We start from the raw sequence: 27574 nt of genomic DNA on the forward strand, positions 1-27574 counted from the left end.
GTGAATCCCACAACAAATTAATGAGCAAGAGCATTTGTTTCAGCTTTTACATGGCTAAGGGTGCTTTTTTCTACTGTAAGGTAATACACATTTGTATTGAGGAATTTTAATTGCAAACAATTCATGTTAATATAGTAGACAGAATTTGGCTAATAAGAAATAAAAGCACTTAAACATGATTTAAGATACAAACTACATTAACCGCAGACCTGAAAAATTCTCAAAAGTACTTATCTTGATATGTCTAATATCTGTAACATTAAATGGTTGCTTTTTCATGCAAATAGATTCTGCTTATTAGGGGAATGGGAGGGGGAAGGCTGGTGGGTTGTTTTGAAGAAAGAAAAAGTGGCCTATGTTTGTTTTTTTGGAAGCTGTCCTCACCCTGCTCCTCAGCGGTTTGGGCCAACCAAAACTCACACAGCCTCAGGAGCTGCCAACAGCCCTTATCAAAGCTTGTAGCAGCTTCTCACGCGATTACACACACACACACACACACACACACACACACACACACACAAATCCCACTCTCCACCGAGCGAAGCTGTAGCTGCCCTGGGACCCTTTCTCCGGGGGGCGCGACGAGCCTGTCCCCCCCACGGAAAGCCTGGGGGCGGGAAGAAGAGATGAAGCCGGTCTTCCCTCTGGCTCTTTCTCCCCAGGGTTCATCCAGACACTCGGGAGGACGATTTATTGACCCGCTCCGCCCCTGCTTCCCCCCGCCCAGGCAACTCCGGGAGGCTCTCGGTCGCACGAGTGGGGAGCGGGAGGGGAATGAGCCGCTGCAGGGGCGGCAGCGGGAGGAGGAGGAGGGAAGGAGGGAGGGCAGGAGGGAGGGCACGAAGGAGGGAGAAAGGAAAGCGGGCAGGTGACACGGCGCGGGATTGCTCCGGCTCGGCAGGAGCGCGGCGGCCATGCACGTCAATGGGAAGGTGGCTCTGGTCACCGGCGGGGCGCAGGGCATCGGCCGGGCTTTCGTCCAGGCGCTGCTGGGCAAGGGCGCCAAGGTGAGCCCCGGGAAGCGCGTCCTCTCTTTCCCTACCCTCTGCCTCCGGCCGGCACCCGCGGGCGGGGGGTGGTGGCAGCCCCCCGGGGCTCGGCTCGGCTCGGTTCGGCTGGGGACCTGTCCGTCTGTCCATCCGCTCGCCCGCCAGCCACTCATTTTCCTCCCTCCCCGCTTAGGTAGCCCTGCTGGACCGCAACTCCGAGGCTGGAGAGGAGAGCAAGGCGGCCCTGGACGAGCAGTTTGAAGCGCAGAGGACGCTGTTCATCCAGTGCGATGTGACGGACCAGGAGCAGCTGAAAGGTAGGAGCACGCCCGGGCTGCCGCACCGGTGAGCGCTCAGCAGAGTCCTGCAGGACAGCCTGCTCCCGAGCGCTCTGGCACTGACCCACAAACCATTTGTTCTGAACCTGCAGATGTGAAATACTGCTGCCAGCAATAGTGCCACAATTTCACTTTGTTCCTTGGCGCATCGGAAAGAAAAGCCAAAGTCATTTTCATTGAGTGTGCTGTGTGTGATATTTTTGCATGAAAGCCTCTGCAGAAGATAATTGCTATTTTATGAGTAATGTATATATGAGCTTTAAAGCACGGACTTGTTTTTTATGAGGTTTCAGTACAGATTCCAAGCTGCATTCCCTCGTAACAGGAGTAATAAATTCTGTGCTGGGTTGCAGTGCTCTTTCCATACAGCACACTTACTTTCATTGTGTGCTGCTTTAGCTGAAAGAAGAGTTGGCAAAAAGTGGCACGCTTTAACTATAGGAGTTAACTATAGACTGATAACAGTTCACACACATTTATGTGTGTAGCTGCCTGGAATAAAAGCAGTTTCTCTCATAGACGATTTGCATTTCTGTTTTCACTTAGTGAATAAACACTGTTCCCTACTGAGTATCATATAACATTGATGTACCTTCACAATATTTCATAACAGGCACATCACTTCATCAAAGTTTCGTTATTAAATGGTACATTCATAGGTCGTGACTCAGATTCAGATTTTGACATCTCTTTTGCCAGTGCCCTTTCCCTAGATTCATTTCTGCCATGCTAGATGTGAGCAGTTCTGGTCTGTTTTCATTCATCACACTTCACTGGTCACTTTCTCGACAGTGATCATTGAGCATAGCCATTCGTCTTTCAGAAAACATTGCTGCTATTCCAAAATTCAGCAGTACTGTCCATGTTCCAAGCTAGCATGATTATTCCTAATTCTATAGCTTTACTGTTTGCAAGAAAGATGCTGGACTTTAAATCTGGGATCTGCTGTAATCAGCAAAGTTTTTATCGGCTAGGTTGATTATTGACTTTTTCTCCAAGTGGGAGGAGTAAGGAGCAAGAAAAAGCATCCTAGAGGTAGGAATAACATGTGCTGCTGGGTGGGTGTTACCTCAGTGTGCCTTCTCTCCCACAACTCCTCCTCTCTTTAGTGCCAGGCGAGTGCAGGACCAACAGGGTGTGAACCGGGAGCTGGAGTGAGTAGAGCAGGTCAACAAGGGAGTTTCTGGAACCACGTTAGTTGGAAAAAAGCAATCAGAGTAAAATTGGAAGTGGTTCTTGCGAAGAAAAAGAGCAAGAACAGGCAGCTGCTGCTGCTAATGCCTCTATGATCATTGCATTAGTCCTGCTGCAGATTTCTTACCATAAATTTGCAAGCACATCTCACCATCCTGTGGGGAAACTGAGCTGGTTTTGGTGTTGGTTTTTTGTTTTTAGCTGCTTTATTTTCATATTTTTTCCACTTGCAATTGTAAGCTACTACTTAACAAATTTAGATTAATTTCACATTTAGGGTTTAAAAGTCTTACCAGATTAATCAAGTCCTGTACTTTATGTTAAAGGTCATGTGTGTGAATGAAGTTCCTCTTTTTTTAAACTTTAGCCCTTTGAATAGGAAGCAAATCTCAGTACTAGAACTAGTATTTCTGAGTACATGAGGCTTATGGGCAAGAAATCGTCTGCTTAATCAACTTTCAGGTCTTGTCTGTACTTTTTTCTCTGGTGATTCTCTCACCTAATACCCCATAAAAATCTCATAACCTATCCCACTTTTGAAAAATCATCATACTTACTTTCGCCCTCCAGGGATATTTAGGAAGCTTGTGCTTGTGCTTGTGCTAACTTTGCATTGTTTTTCTTAAAAATCATTGGCAAAATTACAATTGTTAATGGTGTTTTTTAAAGATTCTATTAAGAATTAGAATCTTCTTAAGAAATATGTTATTTGGAGAAGGCTTAAAAAATTCCAAAAATTTGGAAGCTAAGTAAGGACCCAAATTGTACTTATTTTACTCATCGGAAGTAAGTTAAATACTTACTTCTGCTTCTAATAAAGTCAGAGGTTTTCATTTGTCCTTGCTGATGCAGAATTAGGAAGATAAGTGACTAAAGAGTTGAGAAATCAGTGAATGAATTGGCAACAAACAAAAGTAAAGAGAAGAAGAGAGACAGACCAAACCAGAAGATTTATTAATATTACAGTGTTCTGATGTAGAATAAGATTATTAGAAAAATCTGTACAATAAAGGCAGTTGGACAAATAAAGCCTGAACCATCAGCTGCCCAGCTCTTGTGTTAATCACAAGATGATGACTGTGATGGACCCAAAGCATTGAGGCAGAGAAAAGGCTGGTGCAGGAAAAACTTCGTAAACTTCTGCAACTGCTGCAGAAAAAGATAGATGTCTGAAAGCAGATGCTGTTCACCTGATTGACATGAAGAGCCAAGCACTAGAGATCAGAGAAGGAATATGCTCCTGGGATCACCTTTCAGTGAAGTAATTTCATCAAGGCCTGTCAAGTGTAATTTCAGTATATCTGAAATACTGTCAGTTTCAAGTCAAGCACTAAACAATGTTTATTAAAACTATATTGGGCAGGTGGTGTCTTGGTTTATGTAATAGTAAATGTTTAGTAATGAGGAACATTTTTTGGAGGGGAAAACAAACAAGCTATATATACATGTCAGATAATGTCCTCAGTGATAGAACACCTTAGACTGGAATGAACATCTGGAATTCATCTCATCCATCTTGTGAAAGCAGAGCCAGGCCTGAGGAGTTTGCTCCTCAATATGACATCATCATATTTTTCTATACACATCTTTTATCTTAGTTCTAACACTGTCACCTGGAAAAACAAAATGTCATTGTGGAAGCTTCCCAGTTCTTATTTTTAAATTCTTTGCAAGACAGGTCACTATTTTTATCCCCAGAAAAAAAGATTTGAATTTGAGAAACACACTATTAAAGTTACCTGACAAGTAGGATTTATAACAACTTATCCATAAATAGGTACATCTAAATAAGAATTGTGATTAATTATTTGTAGTTGAAATGTTCATGTCAGTTACTCATTAAATAAAAACTGTATTCTCAGGCTAAAGTTGGACTGAATGAAGAAATTTCTTCTGAACACTTGAAGCTTTTTCATTCTAACTAGATGATGTCAAATCTTGGCTTTATTAGATATATCAAACTGCTACAAATCAAGCTATAAATGCTTAATTTATATAATGGGGATGCCAAACATCCTATCTAATACAAAATATGTAAGTGCTAAGAACTTACATTAGCTCCAGTTATCAGACATTATCAAACTGAATGAAAAGGCAACTATGTTATCCTAATCCTTCCACTTTCCCTAAATATATCTAATGTTGATACATGTTAGATAAAATATTTAATTGCATGGTGCTCACTAATGTTTAAGAAAATAATGAAGAAATTTTGGTAGACTTATAAACTATTCATTTTTATGTATGCTTTGTATTTTTATATCTAAATTTCCAAAGTTTTAAGAAATGTCACTCTTGGATCTTACTATAGGTGCTTTCAAAAAAGTAATTGAACATTTTGGAAGGTTGGATATTGTGGTTAATAACGCTGGAGTGAACAATGAGAAGGACTGGGAAAGCACTATACAAATTAACTTGGTAAGCATTATCTCCTTTCACATGTCTATATTTCAGTGTTTAATGTTGGAATACAGTTAATAGCCTGTGGCTTGTACAGATTTTGCCAGATGAGAACATTAATTATTACATTGATAAGTACAGCTACTGGAACAATCACCACATAGCTGTGTGTGGTGGGTCCCTAAAATTGTCTATCCAAGACATGCAGCACTGTGTAGAGGTGCTCAGGTTAACTATCACCAGACAACATTCTCTTTCTAGAAAATCCACTAATTCCCAAATAGGTGTAAGAATTGACTGCCCAAGGCAGTAGACCTGCATCTACAACAGGCCAGTCTGTTTATATTAGTGTTTTTGTATATATGCATGTATAAAATGTTCTAACATTTTAGTTACTTGGGAGGCTCAACTGGCCTGTGTTAGAGTTGCCATTTGTTGATACTACAAGTAAACTTGTTCTCCACACTTTCTTCACCAACCATGCCAGCATAACATCTGATTTTTTAATATAGGCCACTTCCCCATCATCTCTGGCAGGAGCACACTACTTAAGGGCACTTACTAAAATCCAGTGTATTCAACAAGCCTGTAAAATTAATTTTCAAACAAACTGTTACACTTCTTTGATATTTCCTGCTATCTCATGAGATGAAACCACAATATTTGTTTCTTGGCTGAAAAGTTTTTACTTTCAAGTACTTTTTACTTTCTAGGACATCTAAGATACAAGGAATGACCTTTCTAGCATTAATAGAATTTCTAGGTTAATGAAATTCAGCTTGTAGTCCACCATCTGTGAAGTCCTAATTCAGTGGTGATTCAACAAGTCACTCCATGATCATACTTACTGCAAAAAAAGGTAGAAAAATGAAGCTTTGAAGAGTAAAATGTGGAGTTTTCTAATTTGAAATTTGTCATGCAACAAGAAAGCTCAGAATATAAAAATTAGGTGTGTTTTTGTCAAAAATTTTAAGGACAAATGTACCCATCTTTGAATCCTAATGCCTCCGAAAAAAAAACCAAACTAACAAAACAACTCCAGGGCAAGTAACACAAGCTGTATATGAGACAAGTTACAGAAAAATTAATGAGAAAATAAGGCATTTAGAAAAAATGTAAGTTCCATACTGCCATTCTCTTGATATTTTATATCTATTTCTTGTATGTTCTTTGAGATTTAAGTATATAATATATTTCTTCCTCTTTCTTTAATTTCTGAACAGTTTTGAAAAATTAAACATTAAGAAACTTCATATTGTGAAGTAACAGTAGTTTGTCATCCTCAGTGATAGGCAACACCTGTATCTCTTAGTACAGATCTCTTGATTGTAAAAGAAGTCTGCATTCTAGATAACTTATATCCTGTGTTAAAACCAGGCACAGAAGTAAAGAGAAGTAAGTCAGATACAGATGTATACACCTGTCAAATTTGCAAACACGGATAATAAGTCATTACTGGAAATACTGAACATCATGTAAAAATATGTTTGATTGTGATACTTGCTGTTAAGACAGATATCCTAACTTGGAGTCATGTCTTAATAATTTTCCCATGCCAAGATCTTCAAGCAGAAAATGTTGAGAACCTCCTCCTACTCTATTGCAGAAGACACCGAGTTGGGTGGGGTGTTGATCTGCTGAGGGGTCAGAATGTGCAGTAAATGCTCTGTAGATCTGAACAAATCTGGATTGATGGGCCAGGGCCAATTGAGCTGAAATTAGGTGAAGTGCTGAGTCCTGCACTTTGGTCACAACAACCACATGCATTGCCAAAGGCTTGGGGCAGGGTGGCTGGAAAGGTGCCCATTGGGAAAGGACCTGAGGGTGCTGGTCAACAGCAGCTGAACATGAGCCAACTGTGCCCAGGTGGTCAGGATGGCCAATGGCATCCTGCCCTGGATCAGCAATAGTGTGGCCAGGGATTGTCTCTCTACTCAGCACTGGTGAGACTGCACCTCAGATCCCATGTTCAGTTTGGGCCCCTCACTACAAGAAGGATATTGAAGTGCTGGAGTATGCCCAGAAAAGGGCAATAGAGCATTGAAGGGTCTTATGAGGAGCAGCTGAGGAAAATGGGTTTTTTAACCAGGAGAAAAGGAGGCTAAGAGGAGCTTTATCACCCTCTACAGTCACCTGAATGGAGGTTGTGATAAGGTGGGGGACAGCCTCCTCTTCCAGGTAAGAAGCAATAGGAAAAGAGAAAATGGTCAGAATGGCTGGGGAAGGTTTAGATTGGATATGAGGAGAGATTTCTTTGCCAAAGGGGTTATCAAGCACTGGAACAGGCTGCCCAGGAAACTGGCAGAGTCACTACCCCTGGAGGTATTTAAAAGGCCTTCAGATGTGGTGCTTGGGATCGTGGTTTAGTGACTTGGTAGTGCTGGGCTAACAGCTGGATTTGATGATTTTAAAGGTCTTTTTCAATCTAAATAATTCCATGATTCTAGGTTTTTTTTCTTATTACAAGTAATTGAGCAGAAGAAGACCATAAGTGGTCTCAAGTAGCAGAAAATCTGAAATCCTGAAAGTCTTAGAAACCTACACGCTTAACTAGCAAGTTAGTCCTCTAATTTTTTTATAAGGGAATATTCTACAGTTTATACATTGCTGTATATGTAAGTTCACCATAAATGTCCTAATGACCTAACACATTGAATGTTGAAAATTTTCATAAATACATGGTGGTGACTGGAAGATTATCTAAAATGATCGGATAGAAGTACAGTTTGTGTGAGCTAAATCAAAGCTGCTCTAAGATCCAAATACCTCCACTCACCTATTGATTTGATTATTCTTTCCCTGTCTAACACTGAGTCAACTAACTAGCTTATCTCCATAAGCATTTCTAACTAGTTGCTATAATTTCTGTAAAACAAAATATAACACTTTGTACTTTTTGTTTTTTAATGAAAACAACAGAACAAAAATAGCTGACACACATAATATATTCTATGCATTGGTTTTATAAAATATTTTTCTGTATCTTGTAGAAAGAAGCAAAATAGGTATGAAATACATTCTTTTAAAAAATGTCTCAATTTCCCTCTTGTAGGATGGTATAAGTATTTTTTGTTTTATTCCTAAGAACAGAAATAGCTGCTATAGCCACACAATGTGATACACATTATGCACATATTTTTTTATTTTAAAGCAGGAATAAAACTGTCTACATGTCAGTCATTGTCTTAGCGATATCATTTATATATTGATATAACAAATATTTCCTGCCCTAGTTTAAAGTACAAAGTACAAAAGTAGAGCAGTACAGAGCAATACAAATCAGAACAAACACATCTGGGGTGTGTTCTTTATGGCTAAAACAGTTCACAGAACCGGTTGGTCTTCAGGAACGTTTTTAAAGGAGTGTAAGGAAGTTCTCTGGTAGTAATGCTTGAGAAAGCATGAAGAAGGTTGAAAAAGTGGGACTGAATTTGGAAAGAAAATGGAGTCAAACACAATTCCTACTGGTTTCCATTACAGTTTCCTGAGAGCAAGAAAAGACAACTTGATAAAGCCAGGGAGGGGATGTTGGAAGGAGTACTGACTGCTGAAATGAAAAAATATCATTTCTACCATTTGTATCATTTTCAAGCATTGCAGTGCTTCCCACCATTTTCGCTACATTTTGTGCCAGACATCCATATTTTCATTGCTTTATTGATACATCCAATTTTATTTTTTTTTTAACTTAAGTATTCCAGCAATGCCATCTATTCCTCACCTCAAAACTCCAAATCTCCTGGTGTTTACTTGATTTAAATCAGCTTGATCAAGAGCAGCTTCAACTGGTGGTACTCATACAAGGGTATACTCTTGTTATTATGGCACATACAAAAATGAACTTGGTAACCATGCAAGAATTCCATTTTAAAGAGATATTACCAGTGGAATTTCAGCAGTCTGTCACACACACAAAAGTGTGCACAAGGGTGTATGGTACATAAATTCTTATTAAGGGTCCTACCTACAGTTCTCCAGCATGACAGTCTTTATTGCATCATAAAAACTTTTGCCTAAGGGATCTAGAAATTTTATAATCCGAGTTTTTCTATTCTTCAAATCCCTGAAACAAGGAAAGGGCCCACATCTTTACAAACTTTGATCATGTATGTCATTTAAACACAGTTGGGTGTTCTAAGAAGCTTCAATGATCTTGTGTTGATGTTGCTTTCTGGTACCAATGTAGAGTGGCTGCTATAATTACAGTGTCTTTTGTCATTACAAATGCACTTAGCACATTTTATACTGAGGAAAATCCAAATGATACACAGGGTCTCTTTTTATGTTCATTTCAGAGGTTTCTGAAAACTGACATAGGTTGCAATATGCAGCTAAATGTAGCAGTACTGGTATCACCTATGCTTACATTTTAAATATTACTTGAATCAAAAGTTTAGAAGTACTTTATGTGACATTTTGACTACCTTATTTTTTTATTATGAAAAAAAAAAAAATTGTGTCTATATTAATTCCTTAAATTAAATTATGAAAAAAAATTGAAAGCAAAATCACAAGTATCTTCTGTTTATGTGGTAATTTTGCCATTTTTAACACAGTCTGGCAAAAGTTTAAATTGCAGGCCAGAGCCTGGGCACATCAAAACATCCCAGTCATATGGCATTCAATTATTTATGTGCTGACCAGAAGTGAGTAGAATTCAAATGCACATATAAAGTTTCTTCAGGTGCATGACAATCTTATTCTTAATTACTAGAAAAATGTAGAAATATGCATTAATTCCAAGTTTTTACATTTTTCATGAGTCTGTACAATTTTTTTCCATAAGTGACAAAAGTAAAAAAATTCCATTAATTTAGAAAAGTCCTTCACTAAAATGAAGCCTACCAACATCATGGTATGTCCCTGCAAAATGGTCAGATTGGAACTACAGAGAAGACAACACATCACTGTATGTTTTTGTGACTCCTTTCAATGTAGCTCATGGTGAAATACATGTTCCAGCAAACCAATGTTTGCTTATTAGCGAGGATCTATTTATCATAAGGCCAATTAATATTTCAGCAGAAACCAGAAGGGTAGCTAAGCAAACATCAGAAGTGATTAATTGAATATGTTTTTGTGACAAAGACTTCATGATCATCACAAGGCTGCTCCACTGTGCAAGCCATCCAAGGGAGTATGCTGCAGCCTTCTTCTGGTCCATCACCTTGCTGGCCTTTCCCAGCATACCAGGAGAAGGGAGGACTGAGCTTTCCTCCCAGAGTAATGTAACCTGGACACATAGCTGGATTCAGCAGCTGGAAATAGCCAGTAGGTCCCACAATAGTACCATTTCTCAGTGCCAGCAACAGAAAAACAAACCTAAGCAAGCAGTGCTACTGTAGTGGATGAAATGGCATAGGTGACTGGTTTACTGACACCAGTGGCTGCCTCAATGGCCTACTTGCCTATTCTTCAGCATAATTTGATATCAGATGACTGTGTCTAGGGAGAGACATGGCCAAAAAATGAGAAGTGACACTCACCTTGAAATTAGTAGCACAAGGATCCATTCTCTAAGTATATAAAGAAGCCTCTGGGTATAATTATTTTTTCTGTGTATATTGTACTAGGAAGGATACAATGACTTACCTTAATAGCACAGTAAGTCAACGAATTTTTTGGCTTCTGGCTTTTGTGTATGTTTACAGTAACTAATATTGAAGTATAATGAAAAGCAAAGGTTTTGAACAAAGAACATAAGACCAGCTATCAAAATGGAATACTATTCCTGTGTCCTTCAGTAATGGGGAGGTGTATTGAAGGGGGAGAGGGAAGTAAAGAAATCTGCACCATAAAAAACTGAAGCATAGTTCCCACCTTGTAAAAAATCTATTGACTTGTAACAAATTATCAAATCCTGTTATATATTCCTTTCTGCTTTCTGCCTCTTCCACTCAAGACTTCTTGTTTTCCACAGTTTGAGTTTGGAAATCTATACTCAAGAGCTTGCAATTTCATTTCATATAGCAGTCAAAGTAACCTATACATAGGAATGCCAAGGAACTTGCATACTTGTTCCAACTTGTCTACATCCTAGAAAATCTACATTTAAAAAAATTAGTCCCGTCTTCCTGTCCAACAGCAAAATGCTAAAACTTTCCATGGTTATCACAAGCAGCACTTTTAGTTTCAGAATTTTGAAGTTCATCTTACACAGTTCACAAAGTACTTTTAAATGTTACAACATCACTGTATGAAAGGCAAATGATCTTGGGGCAAATTCCAGCTCTGTGCTAACCTGCTTTATGAAACCACAAGTCAGTGGCTCTTTCATTTTTGTTCAGTACCCCTAGCACTGAACTATCTTATTTCAGGAACCTACCTAAAATATTAGGACTGATTACTATTTTGTATTCTCAAAGGAATTCATATTACCATATCACCTCAATATCAATATAGTGCTCATCTTCAGCACTGAATATGCTGATGTATTTTCTCAGCAGGAATTACCAGATATATCAGACAAGAGTTGGCAAGCAAAACCTTATTAAATAGGTGTGAGAAACTATGTCAGTTGGAACAGCTGCCGTGAAACACTAGGAAAAAAAAGCCCTGTGTACTAAGTTATTTTCAAAGCAATTGTCACTCCAAAATGATAGTGATTAATGATGTCCTGGGCACCATCACCAAAAAACACTTCTTTTTTTTTTTTTTTTTAACAGGTAAATATAAAATAAAGCACAAAGTATGAAAACTGACTGATATAATGTTCAACTACGAGAACTTTGTACACATTTGCTGACATTGGTTCCTAAAAGTAGGAAAGTTAAATAGTGCTCTACTGAAGATTGAATCTAATAGAATCAGAGTTTCAATATATGATATATTTTAGAATGATATAATTAAAGGTATACAGCCAAATGATAGGTAGAAATGTAAAGAATCAAAGATTTTGTTTGATTTTGACACTGGCAACTAAATTGTCATTTAAGAAATCATTAAATTAGTTACTGATTACTAATATGCTATTCTCAAAAGCAACTGCAAATATTATATGCGCACAATTATTTTGCAATATTTACCATGCTGTCAGATATGATATTGGGTTTATTACTGTATGATACTTCAGCATGTCTGATCTCTACTAATTTATGTAAATTAATGCTAGGAGATATTCCCACACTCACCCCTGTAACTTTATTTGAAAGAATCCTAGATTTTCTGCTGAGTAAAATTGCCTCCCTTGAGAGCACACTCAGACCTCCAGTGGACCTTAATGGCCCATCTTCATTATGTGCTGTAATAAAACACTGTATTTTGGTAAGAAAATAAACAGCAGCATTACTGTGATATCATGTTTTTCAACATCTAGAACAACAGTAATTTAGATTATTTTCTGTCTTCAAGAATACTCATTTTCCATGGCCAGGATTAAAAAAAAAAAATAAAATAAAATAGTGAGAGTCAGCTGTATATATTTTATATTTACCTACATTCTTACATTTAGTTATAAAGCTAACTACTTTGATACTCTTTGTTCCTGACATGTTTATGAACAACATCCCTTGAGCTAAGTGCAGTTGTAAACAAAGGAATCATAAAAAGTTCAGCTCTAAAACTCTTTCTTGTACAAAGTCTCCCAGCATATTTTCATCTTAAGCTGAGTCAGACAATATTTTTTATTAGGTGATTTTCATTTAAGTTTCCCAAAATTTTTTATTTAATAGATAATCTATAAATTATTGTTGGTTTAAAATATGGGATTAAATTATTAGTCTTAAAAGTACAACTGGTCAAATGCACAGTCTGAAAAGACCTTTAGTTCCTTTCATTTAATTGAAAGGAAATTACAGACATTTTAATAATAACCTGAAACCAAGAATCTGGGTTCAGAAAACACATATATTTGAGAGGATTGGAGAGAGGTGGATTGTTGTGAGAGAATGGGAAATCTAACATGTGATACTTTAGATGACAAGTGCCATCTGCTGACAGTGCAGGCAGGTTCTTCTCACCCTGGGTATGTGATTCAATGTGCCTGCAGAGTAATTCTTTATTTTATCAGCCCTAACACCATAAAAAGCCATTTCACCCAAGATCAGCCACACTCAGTGAGGTTTTTGCTAGGATCACAGGTAAGGATTACAAGGCTATAGCAGGTGTAAAGGGCAACATCCAGATGGAAGTCTGCATTTATCTTGAAAATCACCTCTCACAATACCTTTATGCAAAGAAGAACATGTCTTCAGCCACTAGAAGAAATACTAAGTTAATGGATTCTAGAGGGAGAAGAAGAACAATACAGTAATTTTGATGGGACAGCCAAGCTGCCACTTTTTTCTTGGTTTATAATTGTGGTTTGGCCACGGACTCATCTAGCTCTGTTATCTCTAAACTAGAAGGAACAGAAATGGCTTCAAGGAGCCCCAAGCTACTTCCTTCTTCAGCTGATTTTTTTTTTCTCTAATCATCCTAAGTGGAATTCTCAGCAGGCTGAGCCACTGCTCCAGGGCATGACAGGACCTGCACCTGCTCTCTAAAAACAGCATTAACCCCTTTCTTTCTAAAATGTCTTCTGTACAGCCAATTATGCACATATGGATCTTGAAAAACATACTCCATGCTAAAGTCCAAATCTAACTTTAATTAGGTGCCAGTAAGTTTACGTTCAGAATAAATATACCTTATAACAACACAACCAGGCATTAACAATCTTGGTTTCAATAAATCAAACTTGCATATGAAAATCAAGATTAAACAGCAATAGATTAACCTTTATAATGGCTCTGCTAATTTCCAGAATATGCAAGAGAAATCTGATTTGATTTGGTATGTGTCAAGACACTTAAAGACAGTTCTTTCAAAAGTTTCTGTTAAAGCATTTAATCAACAGAATCCTTTTTAAATTCATAAAAATATTTTTTTAAATATATTACCTTAAATGAGACTTCAGGAGAGAAAAGGAAATCTATTTATAGGAATTTTTAAAGAAAAATTTAAAATACTATTTCAGGATTTTGAAATGTTCATATTTTGTGGGGTTTTACACTATTCCAAGAAATAGATATTCTAAAAACACATATTATAAAAATATCTCATTAAGTGCTGAAACCATAAAAAATGAGAAAACATAAGACATTATCAAGATTCCAAAGCAAACTTGGTAATGAGGCCTCAGGTTGTTTTATCTCTGTCAATGTGCAACCTCATGTTACTTGAAAAATGAACGAGTGATATTAATAAAGTAGAACATGCACTCTTCCAAATCTGATTCCTATTAAAACCAAAAAGCATGAAGGATAACTGCAATTGAATTATAAGTACTACTTTATATTTTATAGCATACATGTCTAAAAATATCAGCTAATGAAAATGAAATACAATATCCATCTCAAAATTATTTCAATTTTGCTTTGCGAATTTAGATAGTGGCAGAAAAGTAGTTCAGTTTCTGCTTTTATTTTTTTTTTTTTCTTCCTTCCCCAGTTTCTCTAGTCACTATCCATTAGGCTTTAGGCAAACAAATATAGATTTTTCAGTGGTTTTTTTTTTAATGGGAAATTTCCATCTTCATTATTCTGCAGACCTTATCTGGTCAAAAATAGTGAAATAATCATACACACTTCATCTTTTGGACATCCTAATTTATTTGGGTCAATAAATTGCATTAAGTAGTCATAAAGTACAAGCAAAGTTCTCATTTAAAACCTCAAATAATATTTCCAAAAGTCTAAAAGTGTGTGTGAATTCATTTGTCCATTTTAAGTAGGAATTGGAAAGCAAATACTAAACTATTACAGAGGGATCTTAAAAAATTGGTAAATTGTTTTGGAACTCATCACTAATGCAGTAATACTGGAACATTTCTCTAAAGTTATTGTCTCCCACCAGGAGCCTGGTCTGCTATCCTTTTCTTACTATTAGTTTCACTCTCAGGTAAAGTGACTTTCTGGGAGAAGCTCTAATGATTCAGGTTGGTAACCCAAGGCTTGGTGTGTCTTTGGACCTCTCAGTTTAAAAGTCTGAAGCTCTGTGAGAGGAATCTCTGCAGAATTTCTGACTGCAGTAGCATTCAAAATAGATTTTAAAGAATCAAGATGATGCAGATCTCCAAATTTTTTTTCCTCAAAGTTCTGTCTTAAAAAAAAAAAAAAAAAAAAAGGAGAAAAATATTTGTAAAAATCATAGCTAATATGCTTACAACATCTCACATCTCTTAGAATGCTTTTTTTAACTTCTCTGTATTTGCCTGTGTGGGCTAACTTTCATTTGAGAGGAACGGTAAAATTCCTGTAACTTTAGACAGAAAATAATACACGTTTTTAATATCCTGGGACCAGAAATATATCATGGTACTTAATCCTAAAAAGTGTGAATTTCTTTTGACTTGAGCCTTTTTAAGTATTAATGTTGTCTTCAGACACAGTCAGTAAAATTTTATAATATAGAACAGGCTATCTCAACAAAAATCATGGGACTTAGATCTGTTCATCTACCACTTATATTTTTAGATAAGGCATGTGTTTCATTTATAAATTATTTACTTACTCTTTCATTTTCTTCACAGCTCTTATTTTGCATTTCAATATTTTAGTTTGTTTATTTATATCTTGTTAAGAGAAATAAGTAAACTGCTATTACTTCTATCTATTACAATTGTGCTTCTGAAGTTATTGAGTTGCATTACTGTGGAGTGGCTCTGTGCTTAAAAACTTCATATTATAAATAAGATCACTGGTAAAGCAATACAGGTTCTATGCACCACAATGAAAGCAAGTTTCAGTTTGTAGAAGCACAATAGATAATTTGAATAACATCAATAATTCCGCAAAATATTTTTAATAATTTCAAATAATCTTTGAGTATCTTCAGTAATTGCTTCCTCTCTATGCCAGACATCTGTGATCAGAGGAACCTACCTTGGCCTAGAATACATGAGAAAAGGAAATGGAGGTGATGGAGGAGTAATCATTAATATGTCATCCTTGGCAGGTGAGAAAATTTTCTGCATAAACAATCTCTGCTGAGTTTTCCTCTTAAATAAATTAATCATACTGATCAGTCTTATTTTTTCTTCTCTTTATGGCCCTTCCCTGTTTAGAAATATTTTGAACTGGTTTTCATCGTAGCAACAGAAGGAATTTCAAACAACCACAAATTTAATTTGATTTTTTAAACACAATTCTATAGAAAAAATAGTTATTTTCCTAATCTGTCAGTCTTGTATTTAAAATCTTGAGCCTGATGTAAATTCCTCCATTTAACTGCATAGGAAAACAAATGTACTAATATCTAAGGCTAGACTGTACGTACTTAATCAACAAAGATTGTCACACACCTACTCTGTGTTCCAAGTCCTTTCAGATGTGATCTGCCTGTACTAGAGAAGTCATAAAATTAACAGTCATATTTCACCAAGCTTAAGCAAGCATTTTCTTTGCTCGCTACTTATCTATGCTATAACTGTATTTCAATTTATCAGCATAAAAACAAAATTCTATGGATCCTACCTCAGTTGGGGGTAATGCTGCCCCGTTGTTGGTTTTCTGACTGGTGCAAAATTCTGCACCATTTCCTGTAAATATGCTCAATGTTTCAGTGACTGGGCTCCCAGCAAAAAAGCACAGCTGAGGGGGAAACTGTACATGGAGAATGAAGTCATTTGGCAACCTTCCTCAAAAATATCGTGGGGAAGTATTTGCATTCTCTCTTTTCCATTTGTAGAGGTTGCTCTCTCTTTCTACTGTCAGACTGTCTGTGAAAAAGAATACATATGCTACCCAACACTTGAATTGCAGAGGGGCTTTTTTTGTATCTGTGCAGATTACCAAATTCTAGTAATTTCATTCCAGGATATTCCTACATGTTTTAACAATGAAAAGCCAGTTAAGATAGCACCAGCTATAGTTACCTGATTGTGCTTAGGTGTGGAAGTTCTGAGTACTTTTAAGTTCTTCTATAAACCTTAGCTTTTGTGATGAAAAGTCCAGTTCACCCTACTGTCATAATTCATATGGATTTTGAGGATCTGACTTAACACATGCACATATGTCAAAAGGGTGAGGGGGTCTTATTAAAAGACTCCATGTACCTTTGAGTCAGCATTCGTCATACTGCCTGACACATTGCCCACTGACACTGTAAGTTTATCTCTATAGGCTGAAATGGACATTGTATTGGGTCCAAATTAACCTGAAGGAAATTGCTGTTGCCATGCAAGAGGTCATCAACACAAGTAAAAGATTAAACATTTTCAAGGAAACACTGATGCCCAAGGCAGTGTTTAAGAAAGGATAGGGGTAACAAGTGGTTTGATTCTTTTTCTAACTGGTCTCAAATGAACAAAAATGATTTTGTTTTTGAGACCTAGAAGCTTCGCCATTCTATTTGTTAAAACAACAATTTGCTTTGCTTTGTTTGGTTTTACATAGCTTGTGTTTAACAATTGTTTCCAAGATCATAAGGAAAAACACACTTTAAAAGCTAACTTTTATTGCTTATTTATTTACTAATTTTGTAAATTTGTGCTTTATGATTCTAATTCTCCTTTCCAGTCTGAAGGCCTAAGTCCTGCAGTTTATTCCATATATGAAAGACAAACTTCCACTGGCTTGCTTAACATTCTCTTCAAGTGTTTTCTTAGAGCTAGCTTCTGTTGATCATTAAACTTTGGAGTGGTTTTGATCCCTGCTGTCCAAGTTCTTGTAAGATACAGAGAGCAAATCTTCCTATGTCTTTCTGAGCAACAAAAAGAGTTGCACATGGTGCTTATGTAAAATTTGATAATATTTCCTTTGCACATTAGTTAATTACTGTGTATCACCATGGAAATTTTGCCTATGATTTCGACTAGGGACAGAATCAAGCCTTAGAGTATTACATTTCCAAACACCCATGGTACTACCAAAATGATTTCTGTGAAGTGGATGCTTATAAGTGTTAATTCAACTGGATCAAAGCCAGAGCCTGTCTATCCAGTAGTGTGTCTTGCTTTCTTTAGTCTTGACCCTGGACAGGACTAAAAAGAGAGAGAGAGAAATATGTGAGCACATGCAGCAAGCACACAACTATGTCCCAAAGCTGCAAAATCTAATTTTATTTGATTTGTGCACTCATATCAAGAAGTAATTCTGCTAAACTAAGATAATGAGAAATGTGCTTTACTTCAAATTTGGCTCAATAAAAAACAATTTCAATTATTGCAGGTTTTTACAAAGGAATAGACCTAATTTTCAAATTCAAGTAATAAAATGTTCTAAAATGTTTTTTTCTGTAGTAAGCCACACATGGTACCTTTAATTGCAATTAATAGTCACGACAGAGAAATCATAAAAAACTAAATTTAACTCAAGAGGCTGTTTAAATCATTAAACTTAGCATGGTCTTTTACCTTGTGGTGGTTGGTACCTGTATCCGTTTTGCAAAAGGTGAAAGGGCAAAAGGAATTGAAGTATAGGCACTTTTGTTTTGATGGGTTTTGTATTTCAAAGAAGGTTTTCTGTGAAACTGAATTTGTATCTTGTCTGCATTTTAGCAGACAAAATAGGTTAAAGTATTCACAGAGGGCTTAAAAAAACATTAGAAATTTTAGCATAGTATCATGCTACTTTTTTGAGAGGCTCTTCAATGTGTCTGGATACCTTTCTGCTGTTCAATGAATCTGCATACCTTTCTACTGCACAGCTGTATCAGTGGTATGATTGCACTAAACTTCAAGCATCCAGATTCTGCAAACAGCTGGTTTGTCTTCCCTTTATTGAAGGCTTCAGCCACAAGAAATACTTGAAGTACCTATGTCAGCAAACAAATATTTTAGGGCCAAATCCTATGTGTAGCACAGGAACAAAACTGAGCATATGGTTCCATCACCAAGCGAGGACCCTCTCACAGTGATACAGGGGAGCAGAAATGTCAATGGCTGTACGACTGGGGCCTTGAGTTCAGCATCATGACAGAGATTCTGGTCCCTCCCTTTGTGAAAAGGAAAATGCTCAGCAGAATCTGCCAGAATGAGGTTAAAACAAGCTAGAAGCTATTCCCTTCAGACTTCAGTTCACTTTAAAAAAAAATTACAGGAATGGAATGGCTTAGAATCTTTGCTAGGATTTCTGTTTCACCTTTGTTTTGGCACTCAGGAAGACTGCAATGATATCATGGGGGTATGCAGAGAGAAAATCAGAAAGGCCAAAGTCCAGCTTAAAACTAAAAAGGCTAATAAATCATATTCAAAGGAAGGAACTTAAATCTCTGAGGGCAACATGTTCAGTGGGAGAATATAACTGGGGAAAGATGCTTAATACTGTTTCTATCAAAGTTATTTGTTCCATGAAAGTGGAATGAAAGGAAATACTGGTTTCAGCAAGGCCTACTGGTACTATTCAAACTTGTTGATAGAATTCTTTACCTCCAGTACTAATTTCTCAAGATGTGGTTATTGAAGCTATTGACCATGATAAATAAGGAGTTGTAGTGAGACACCTGACACCATTTCCTCAATGGTAGAATGATCATGTCACCAACAAGGAGAGCAGAGTATAAGCAAGGGCAAGAACTGTCTATCTCAGCCTGCCAGGAGATGAGAAAAATTAGACAGAGTTGGTCTGCTTGAACTGCTTTTGGTAAACCAGAGAGTATCTTGAGTCATCACAAAGTCATTTGCAATTCACCCTGCAGAAACATCTAGAGAGAGAAAAGTCTAGCCATAGCAGCTCCCTGCCCCTAAGAAAGATTAAAACCCAAATGTATCACTTTCCAGAAGTACACTAGCCCATCACCATCCACTTGAACACCCTCCTTTTCTTCCCCCCATTATTTTGTACATAATGGTCTCTAGTCTGTTTTACTGCTGTTCTGCTTTGTATAAGATAATTAAATATCCATGGCAGCAGCAAATAGAATCCAGATTTTCTACCAAATGAATTCCCTAACTTATACATTAGGAACTCATTTCTGCTCAGTGGTTGATAAATATGTGGGCAGAGCAGACTCAATATGACACAGTGGTTCATCATAAAATGCTTGCTAGGAGAGTCCCTGGGACACACCAACAGAGGCCCAGCTCTTCCTGAGGCAGGGAAATGCTCAGAGCTGGAAAGCCCACAATGTGGTTCTGAGTACTGAGCTCAGGAACAACAGTGGCACAAGACTGTTACTGTTCCATGTGAGGAGTGCTAGGACTAGTCTTAGATGCTTTATCCAAAAGTGAGATGATTTCTTCTTGGTTCTCCACTTCAGCAAAGAAAATAATTTCAATTATGAAAAAAAAGTTATTTGTTCCTCTCTTCCTGCTTAGTTATTCCTGCTGTCTTTGGCATTTAAGTAAGTCTTTGAACCTTATTCCACTTCATTATTGTGATCTGTGCCCTTCCTTTGTTTATTTCTTGACTTTGTTTCTCCTCCCTCTCAAGTAAAAGGTAATTTTTCACAATGTGATTAAAAATAAAATTACTTCTAAATTCTTCTTCTGTGTTTCCCAGTAGACGTTGTCTGTTTTATTTCTGTTAGTTGCAGCCTGATTAGAATTTCTTTTATTTAAAGCATGTAAAAGTACTTGAGAGTTTGGGTTTTTTTAAAAATAATATTGTATTATTTCTAATGTGCCAATGTTCCAATATATCAAATAACTTGGTGATCATCAAAAGTCAACAAATCAAAAAGAGGAATATTAAGAATTTGTTGTGATCACAACCCATAAGGGACAGTAAAAGCCATTTCATAAAATGAGTTCTTAAGCAGAAGCATATCACATTAATTCAAGTTAAGCAAATAAATACAATTTTAAAAGAACAACCAGGCAATAGGTTAAGTTCTTTATTTCCCAGTGCTGCTTTCACAGGATCATCAAGTTAGCATTTAAATCAAGATAAAAGCTTGAAGCTGTCAGGTTGGTAATTACAGCTTTCTTAAACAGTTCTTTCCTTCAGACAAAATAGATTCCTTCAGACAAAATAGATTCCAAAATAGTATGGCAAATCCATACTTAGAGCTAGATAGTGAATTCTTCATCTCCACTGAGGTAAGTCACACCCCCTAATGAAAGTATCACCTTAAGATCTGAAGTATGAAAGATATAAAAAATATAGGAGTTATTATTTGGAATTACTTCCATTAGAATCAAACATTAAGGCATTAAAATTACTATCCAGTTTTACAATAGCACATTCAGTAGAGCATTTTATCCTCTAGCTTTCAGACAGTCTGAAGTCTGTTATTCATAAGGGCCTAATTTTTATTTTGCTTCTCCTATTCCCACACTTCCTGAACACACTGTAAATTATTTCAGTTGTACAGTTCACACATTAGATATCAAAGCCTATCTAAAATACTTTACTCTTCAATATACTTTAACTATTTTACTGATTCATAGAAGATGCCTCAAAAATCTCATTCTTGAGTGTTTTCTTCCAGACTGTATTCTCTATTTTAACTCATACTTGATAGGTACAACTTTTCCTTTTAAAAGTTATGCTTTTTTATTGCTCTTCTTTTGCCTGCACATTTTTATCCATCTCATTTTTTCCTAGTCTATGCCAGATTAGAAAATATAACTTACAAATGTCTACTAATCCATTTTGCTGCCTCTCCGTCAGAGATTTTTTTATACTATAGACTTGTGTGTTTAAGGTAATTACAAATTAGGAATATTTGACATCTTCCTTCAGCTACCTTTTTATTTTAAAGGACTCATGCCTGCTGCATTCCAGCCTGTGTACTGTGCTACAAAGCATGGAGTGATTGGATTCACACGGTCCATAGCAGTAAGTATGCATTGTCCTAAAGGGTATCAGCAGCTCCTTGGGAACATGCTTGAGTTTTTCATGTTCCTTCTCCATAGCCACACAACTGGAGCTAATTGTATGAAAAAAGTCAAAGTGTGTGAAGCAGTGGAGGTTCCCTCCCTCCAGAAGGGAATCCAAAGATGGAATAAGTATTTATGTGTGTGTTTATGACTGATTTGAGATTTGGAGAGCATGGAAGAATGATGCAGAGTAATTTAAGGACAGTGGGAGGAGTCCAAAAGCCAAATCCTAATCCGAGTTTTAAAAATATGTTTTCAGAACCCTGTCCCAGTCATTTAACATTTTGGTCTCCTTATTTCCTAACTCAGGTCAATGATCTAAGTTCTAGTCAATGACTATAGGCACTAAAGTGTACAAAAGTGACTGGAACAAATCATTATTTTTTTCTTACCAGCTCTTATTACTCTGAAAATGCAAAATGACACGTTCAGAATGGGGCATGTAAGATGACCATATTGTAAGTCTCAGCCTCTGACTCCAAAACTTCCTAGTTAAATTGAACAAACACTGTAATAAAACAACTTGGAGGAAGAAAATACAACTACACTTTAATAGATTAATCTTAAAGATAATCTATGCAAGATTTCCAATCCAATTTCTGAAACGAATCACCTGAAATTATACTTTGAACACTCTATCCATATTTTATGCCCCCATTTCCACAAAAACAACTCATTTTTCAGATTAACATAAAGAAAATAGTATGGATAAAGTGTCACATGAACCAAACTGAACATATCATAACATCAAGAACATGATGCCTAGTTTTCCATTTTTGTTTTCTCATTAGAAATAGAAATGTCACCATCTAAGTGCAAAAGTAAATAAGAGGAAAAATGCCAGAATGCCATGGAAGAAAAGAACAATAATAAACATAGTGAACTACAGTACAGCTGTACATTCTGATGGTGGGTGGGTTGGACACCTTACATGTAGGACTTCAGTTTCTTGTCCCCCCAGACCAAAAGGGCAGGCTACCATACCATGAAAATGACATGTAACTTACATCATAGGGGCCCTGTTAAATGTTAAAATAAATAGAATGCAGTGTTTAACAGTTATAGTTATTCTTGGATATATCATGTATAGTTGATCAGTTCTGTGCTAATGCTAAGAAAGTTAATTCAGCCTTCAACACGTACCTGGATGTGGATCAGACTTCTTTGCTGCATGCACAGTTTGGTAGAACCACAAACAAGGGGTCCTACCTCTCCCAGAACAACTTGTGCTTCTTTCTTTAATCATGTTCCTGAGCCGCTTCCTGAAAAAAAAATCAGTTCACAGGGACTTTCCAGTGGAGATGCTCAGTGATAGATTCATACCTTGGCATGGACTACACAGCCACTAGAAAGCTTTAGCATTACAGTGGTAGGGACAGAGAACATATTGTATTTCTGCTGATGTGAGCAAGATAAACAGAGTATCTTAAAGATAATTTTATTTATTTCAGAGTTTCCTTTTAATAAAAAAAGCTCCTATAAGATTGGAAGCATACATTTGGGCAAACTATTTTTTTATTTTTGTTTAGAAGAGTTATATCATTACCCTAGAATACTGTTAATGACATGCTAAAGGGCACTAATAACAAAAAGTATTCTGAAAAAACATCTTCCTGGAAAGAGTTCTGATTTCTTGCGGAATTGTTCTCCTAACAAATGAAATGCACTTTTTATTCTTGTAATTTAGTAGGATTACTAGAGAAAACGTGCTTCAAACTTAGTTGTTAAAACAGTCAGTAGTAGCAAAATGTCCTTACTTAGCAAGACTGAAAAGTACTTTGTGGTAAATCTCATTCTTTGAAAATTTGCTTACACAATACAAAAATTACAAAATTACAAAAAAGTCTCTTTCTCTTTTCTAGTTAGCTGCTAATATGGAAAACTACGGTGTGAGACTCAACACAATCTGTCCAGGATTTGTCAACACACCAATTCTCCAATCAATAGATAAAGAAGAGAATATGGGACAATACTTTTCATACAAGGATGAGATAAAAAATATGATGCAGTTCTATGGCGTGATGGAGTAAGTCAAGTCAGATAAAGTGCAGTTTTTACACTTTGTTGTTGAAGAACAAAGACACACTTTCAGCAAAATTAATATAAAAGGGAAATGATGCCTCAGATAAAAATCAAATGCCTTATCTGTATAGAAAGAAAAAAATGGTAGCTATCTAACCCTATTTTAAGAGCACCATCTGCACAGTGATATATGCCTTTATGCATTCCCATTTCCCAGCAAAGCCCAAATCAAATTAGCAAGTTAAATACAGTGATTTTAATTTTTAATCGCCTTTGGTGCTCCCTTATGAATTTGTTTAATCAAACTTGTTGTAGGATACAGGATATATAATTTGCACTGAATTCTCACAAAATTTTCAAGTGAACCAAGATGGAAATCAGACCAAGAACTGACAAAACTGGATTAAGAGCACAGTAGCAACCACCATGGATCAGACCAAAGAGTTACCTGGCCCATCACAGTCTTGCCAACAAAGGCCAAAAGCAAATAGTTGGACAGACTGTGAGGACATGACAAGGATATTTTTTAACACTTTCTTAACTTCTAACAATTAGCTTCCAAGATGCTTCTGTGCAAAGGAAATTGTATAACTATGTTGTTTCACCCATACTTTATGTAAAATATTTTGCCCCTGTTGCAAACTGCATGTGAAATTATGCTAATTTGTATGTCAGCTCTGCTACAGAAGCAGGATAAATCAACAGTAAAGAGCTGCAGAGGATTTAAGGATTACTTCTGTCCATTTCCCTGACAGAAAAAACTTTGATAGGAAGCCCAGTGGCAGCTGGATGTCCACAGGCTTTTATCAGAAACTAGTGCAAACAAATAATGATTTGTAAAGTACCCACTATAGATGTATGTCCTGATTTAGGAGAATACATATCTCTCCTGAAACACTCATACCACCTCTGATTTTCCTCAAAATAAATTTTTTGAAATGCCAGTTTTTAAAATTTTAAGATATATAATTTTACATTGAGTTTCTTGTCTTTTTTACTTGTTCTATTATATCATGACTCTGAAATTACTTTTTTTTTTCAGCCCATCAATAATTGCTGAGGGACTGATAACAATAATTGAAGATGATACTCTAAATGGAGAAGTTATGAAGATCACAGCATCCCAAGGAATTCATTTTCAGCAATATGGCCAAACACCTTTTACATCATCAAAGAGATAAATAATTGTTTTGTGATAATTACTTTTAGCTTTTCTTAAATAGAAAAAATTTTGAAAAGAGTAATTTTGGGGGCAAAAGGATTAGTGCTGTTTCTAGATCAGTATCAGTGTTCAAACATTTGCATCCTAATAACAAAGAGATAGGAGAAAAAATCCGTTGTAGGAAGATGTTACCACTCCATTCTGATTCTATAAGCACTAGTAACAGTATTTATTTAGTAGAATAAACATATGGCTCTGAAGCCTATTTTGATAATTATTTTGTAGTAGGGGCCACTTTTTTTCATTCTGGTTGTTCTGATCTACATGCTCCAAGCATAGTTTAGTTGATCTGACTTACTTTGTTATAATTATTTTCACTATAGTGCCTACTAATTTACATCTTGAATTCCTCACACCAGGAATTCAGTTCAGGAATCTAGATCATAAATGTAGCCATAAGGAGTTAAGAATTAACTTTCTCTTGTGAAATGTTGCATATGTGCAGCTTAGTATATTGTATACCATATAAGGAAGTACAGATTTTTAACTTTTTGGATTTTAGATATTTATAAAATATTTCAGAAATATTTTTGTTTTCTTTTATAGATATATATATGTGAATTTTCTCACTCTGTATATACAAGGGTAAATATTTTGGCATTGATTTAAATGTTTGCTTGTCTTTTAAATCTTGTTTTCTAAACCTTTAATTTCTTGCCTTCATTGAGTAAAATTTCAATTCAATCCTGAATAATCTGGTTTTTTATGATGTTATATATATGTGCCTTTACTTTTCATGATGAATATTCTCAGAAGTAGCATGTCATATAGTAGCAATGAAAATAAAAACTGAATTTCCTACCTCCTGAGCAGTACTGGACCTTCTGAATCCAGGTCAATCCTCAACTGCATTTATGCAAAAAGTCTTCGTACTTCATGGGTTACATGCCTAACAAAAATAATTTTTTGCATGCTAATTTACTTAGGCTCATAGTATAAGAAGATTTAATAACTCCTGGGAAAGCTGGAAAATTAATATATACCATTCTTAGGAGTAGTGACTTTAATTCTACTGATTTTTGTTACTGAAAGAGTGGAAACAATAGTACTTGCCTTCTGTGGAAGGGAGTGATAAGTCTGTGGGAAGAAGAAAAGAAACAGAAGCATGTGTTTAGAATTACTCTTCATTCTCCCAATGCTTCCATTTTTGCATATTTTCTCACTATTTTTACAGCCCATTTTGAATACACAGGATTCTAGGCACACCTTTAGCATCCCTGACAGCATCTGTATATCCCTCTGGATTAAAAACTTCTATCTGATTTGATAGTTTTAGTTTCTATGACTGTCTCATTAAAATCAGATTATTTCCCAATGCATGCAGAATAATGCAAAAGATGGGAGGAAAACTTGAATTCAGCTGTTAATTAGGTCCTAAAGCTGATTATCATCTACCTCTGTGTGTCTCCTTGTTAAGCAGGGTTTCAACACAGGCTAGAAACTGGGGAAGGTTTAACAATAATGATTGTACATGCAAAACATGAAACCATCAAATGCCACACTAGGACCGTAACTCAGCAGCTCCTCTTAGTAACCCACTTCAAATAGCAATAGGAATATTGTTGATGGCACATTGCTTGCTTGATTGCTTTTGCTCATCTCTGCTCCTTGATACCCCCAAAAAAATTTCTGCTAAACAGGGTGGGTTGGCTTTCCCAGGGAATCTGTGAAAGAATAAATAATATAATAATGTTAGCAATAATAAACCAGGAGTCCAACGTATTCTCCCTGAAGGAAGAAAACCAGAAAGAAATGTAAAGTTAATTACAGCTAATCATTTTAGTCATTGTTCAGTTAGCTTGTAATATTACACTTCCAAAAAATTCTAATTCTGTGAATTGGCATTATTCTAAGATTCCATTTATGTGGTATATCAATAGTCACACAAGAAAAAATTAAATTCATAAAATATGCAATTAGACTCCAAGACACCAGAAAAATCTGAGCCTATATATGGGAAAGAATTTAAATCATATCTTACATGTATAGGTTTTTCTTCTGGATTAATTTTGAAACTCAAAGGACAGATATTTTCAAATCAAAGCCATACAGAAAATTTCATTAAAAGCATATACTGCACTGATTTCCATCTGATAATCTGATAAGGAAGCCTCAGAATCAAACAAATACTTAAACTAAGATAAATCTCAAATTATTTGCACACCTGGAACCTACTGGAAGAAATATGTATGTGAAACAAAATCATTGATTCAAATCATAATGTGACAAATAGCCATCAAAATTCTACCTTTTAATTAAAAACTGCCCCAAACCAACTGCAGCTTTCCAGCTTCAGATAGTCTGAATTTAAACACATCTGAGAGTTTTATCTGCACAGGAAGAACAAGTCCTGATTCCTATGTTTTGGAAGGGTTTCCTGTTAGATTTCCCCCCAAACTTTGGAAGTCTTCCAATCAGAAAGAAAGAGAGCATATGTTTGATTTAAAGAGAGAAACCCCAGAAAAGCAGTAGGTAGAAAGATGAGTTGAAGGGGAAAGTGAGTTTCATTTTTTGCACAAAGACTGTTTTGAAACCTCTTCTTCAGTTAAAAGTCTTGACATATTTCCAAGACATAATTTATTTTGCCTGGGAGACCATAATTTTAAAGACAACTGTTCCAGTGTTGTACAGAAACTCAGCCAAAAGGAAAAATAAATATTTTAAATGA

At 36.2% G+C, this 27574-nt stretch overlaps 1 protein-coding gene across 1 annotated transcript; it reads left to right on the forward strand.

Annotated features, from left to right (window-relative positions):
- Nucleotides 1–807: 807 nt before the first annotated feature.
- HPGD (15-hydroxyprostaglandin dehydrogenase) lies at nucleotides 808–25712 on the forward strand. The gene is given in 7 exon segments (XM_079305705.1): nucleotides 808–1180; nucleotides 1182–1306; nucleotides 4833–4939; nucleotides 15760–15856; nucleotides 21545–21621; nucleotides 23525–23688; nucleotides 24727–25712. Coding segments are annotated over 7 exon segments (975 nt in total). The 5' UTR covers nucleotides 808–914; the 3' UTR covers nucleotides 24866–25712.
- The last annotated feature ends 1862 nt before the right edge of the window (nucleotides 25713–27574 follow it).

Source organism: Erithacus rubecula (genome assembly GCF_903797595.1).
Source record: "Erithacus rubecula genome assembly, chromosome: 5".
NCBI lineage: Eukaryota > Metazoa > Chordata > Aves > Passeriformes > Muscicapidae > Erithacus > Erithacus rubecula.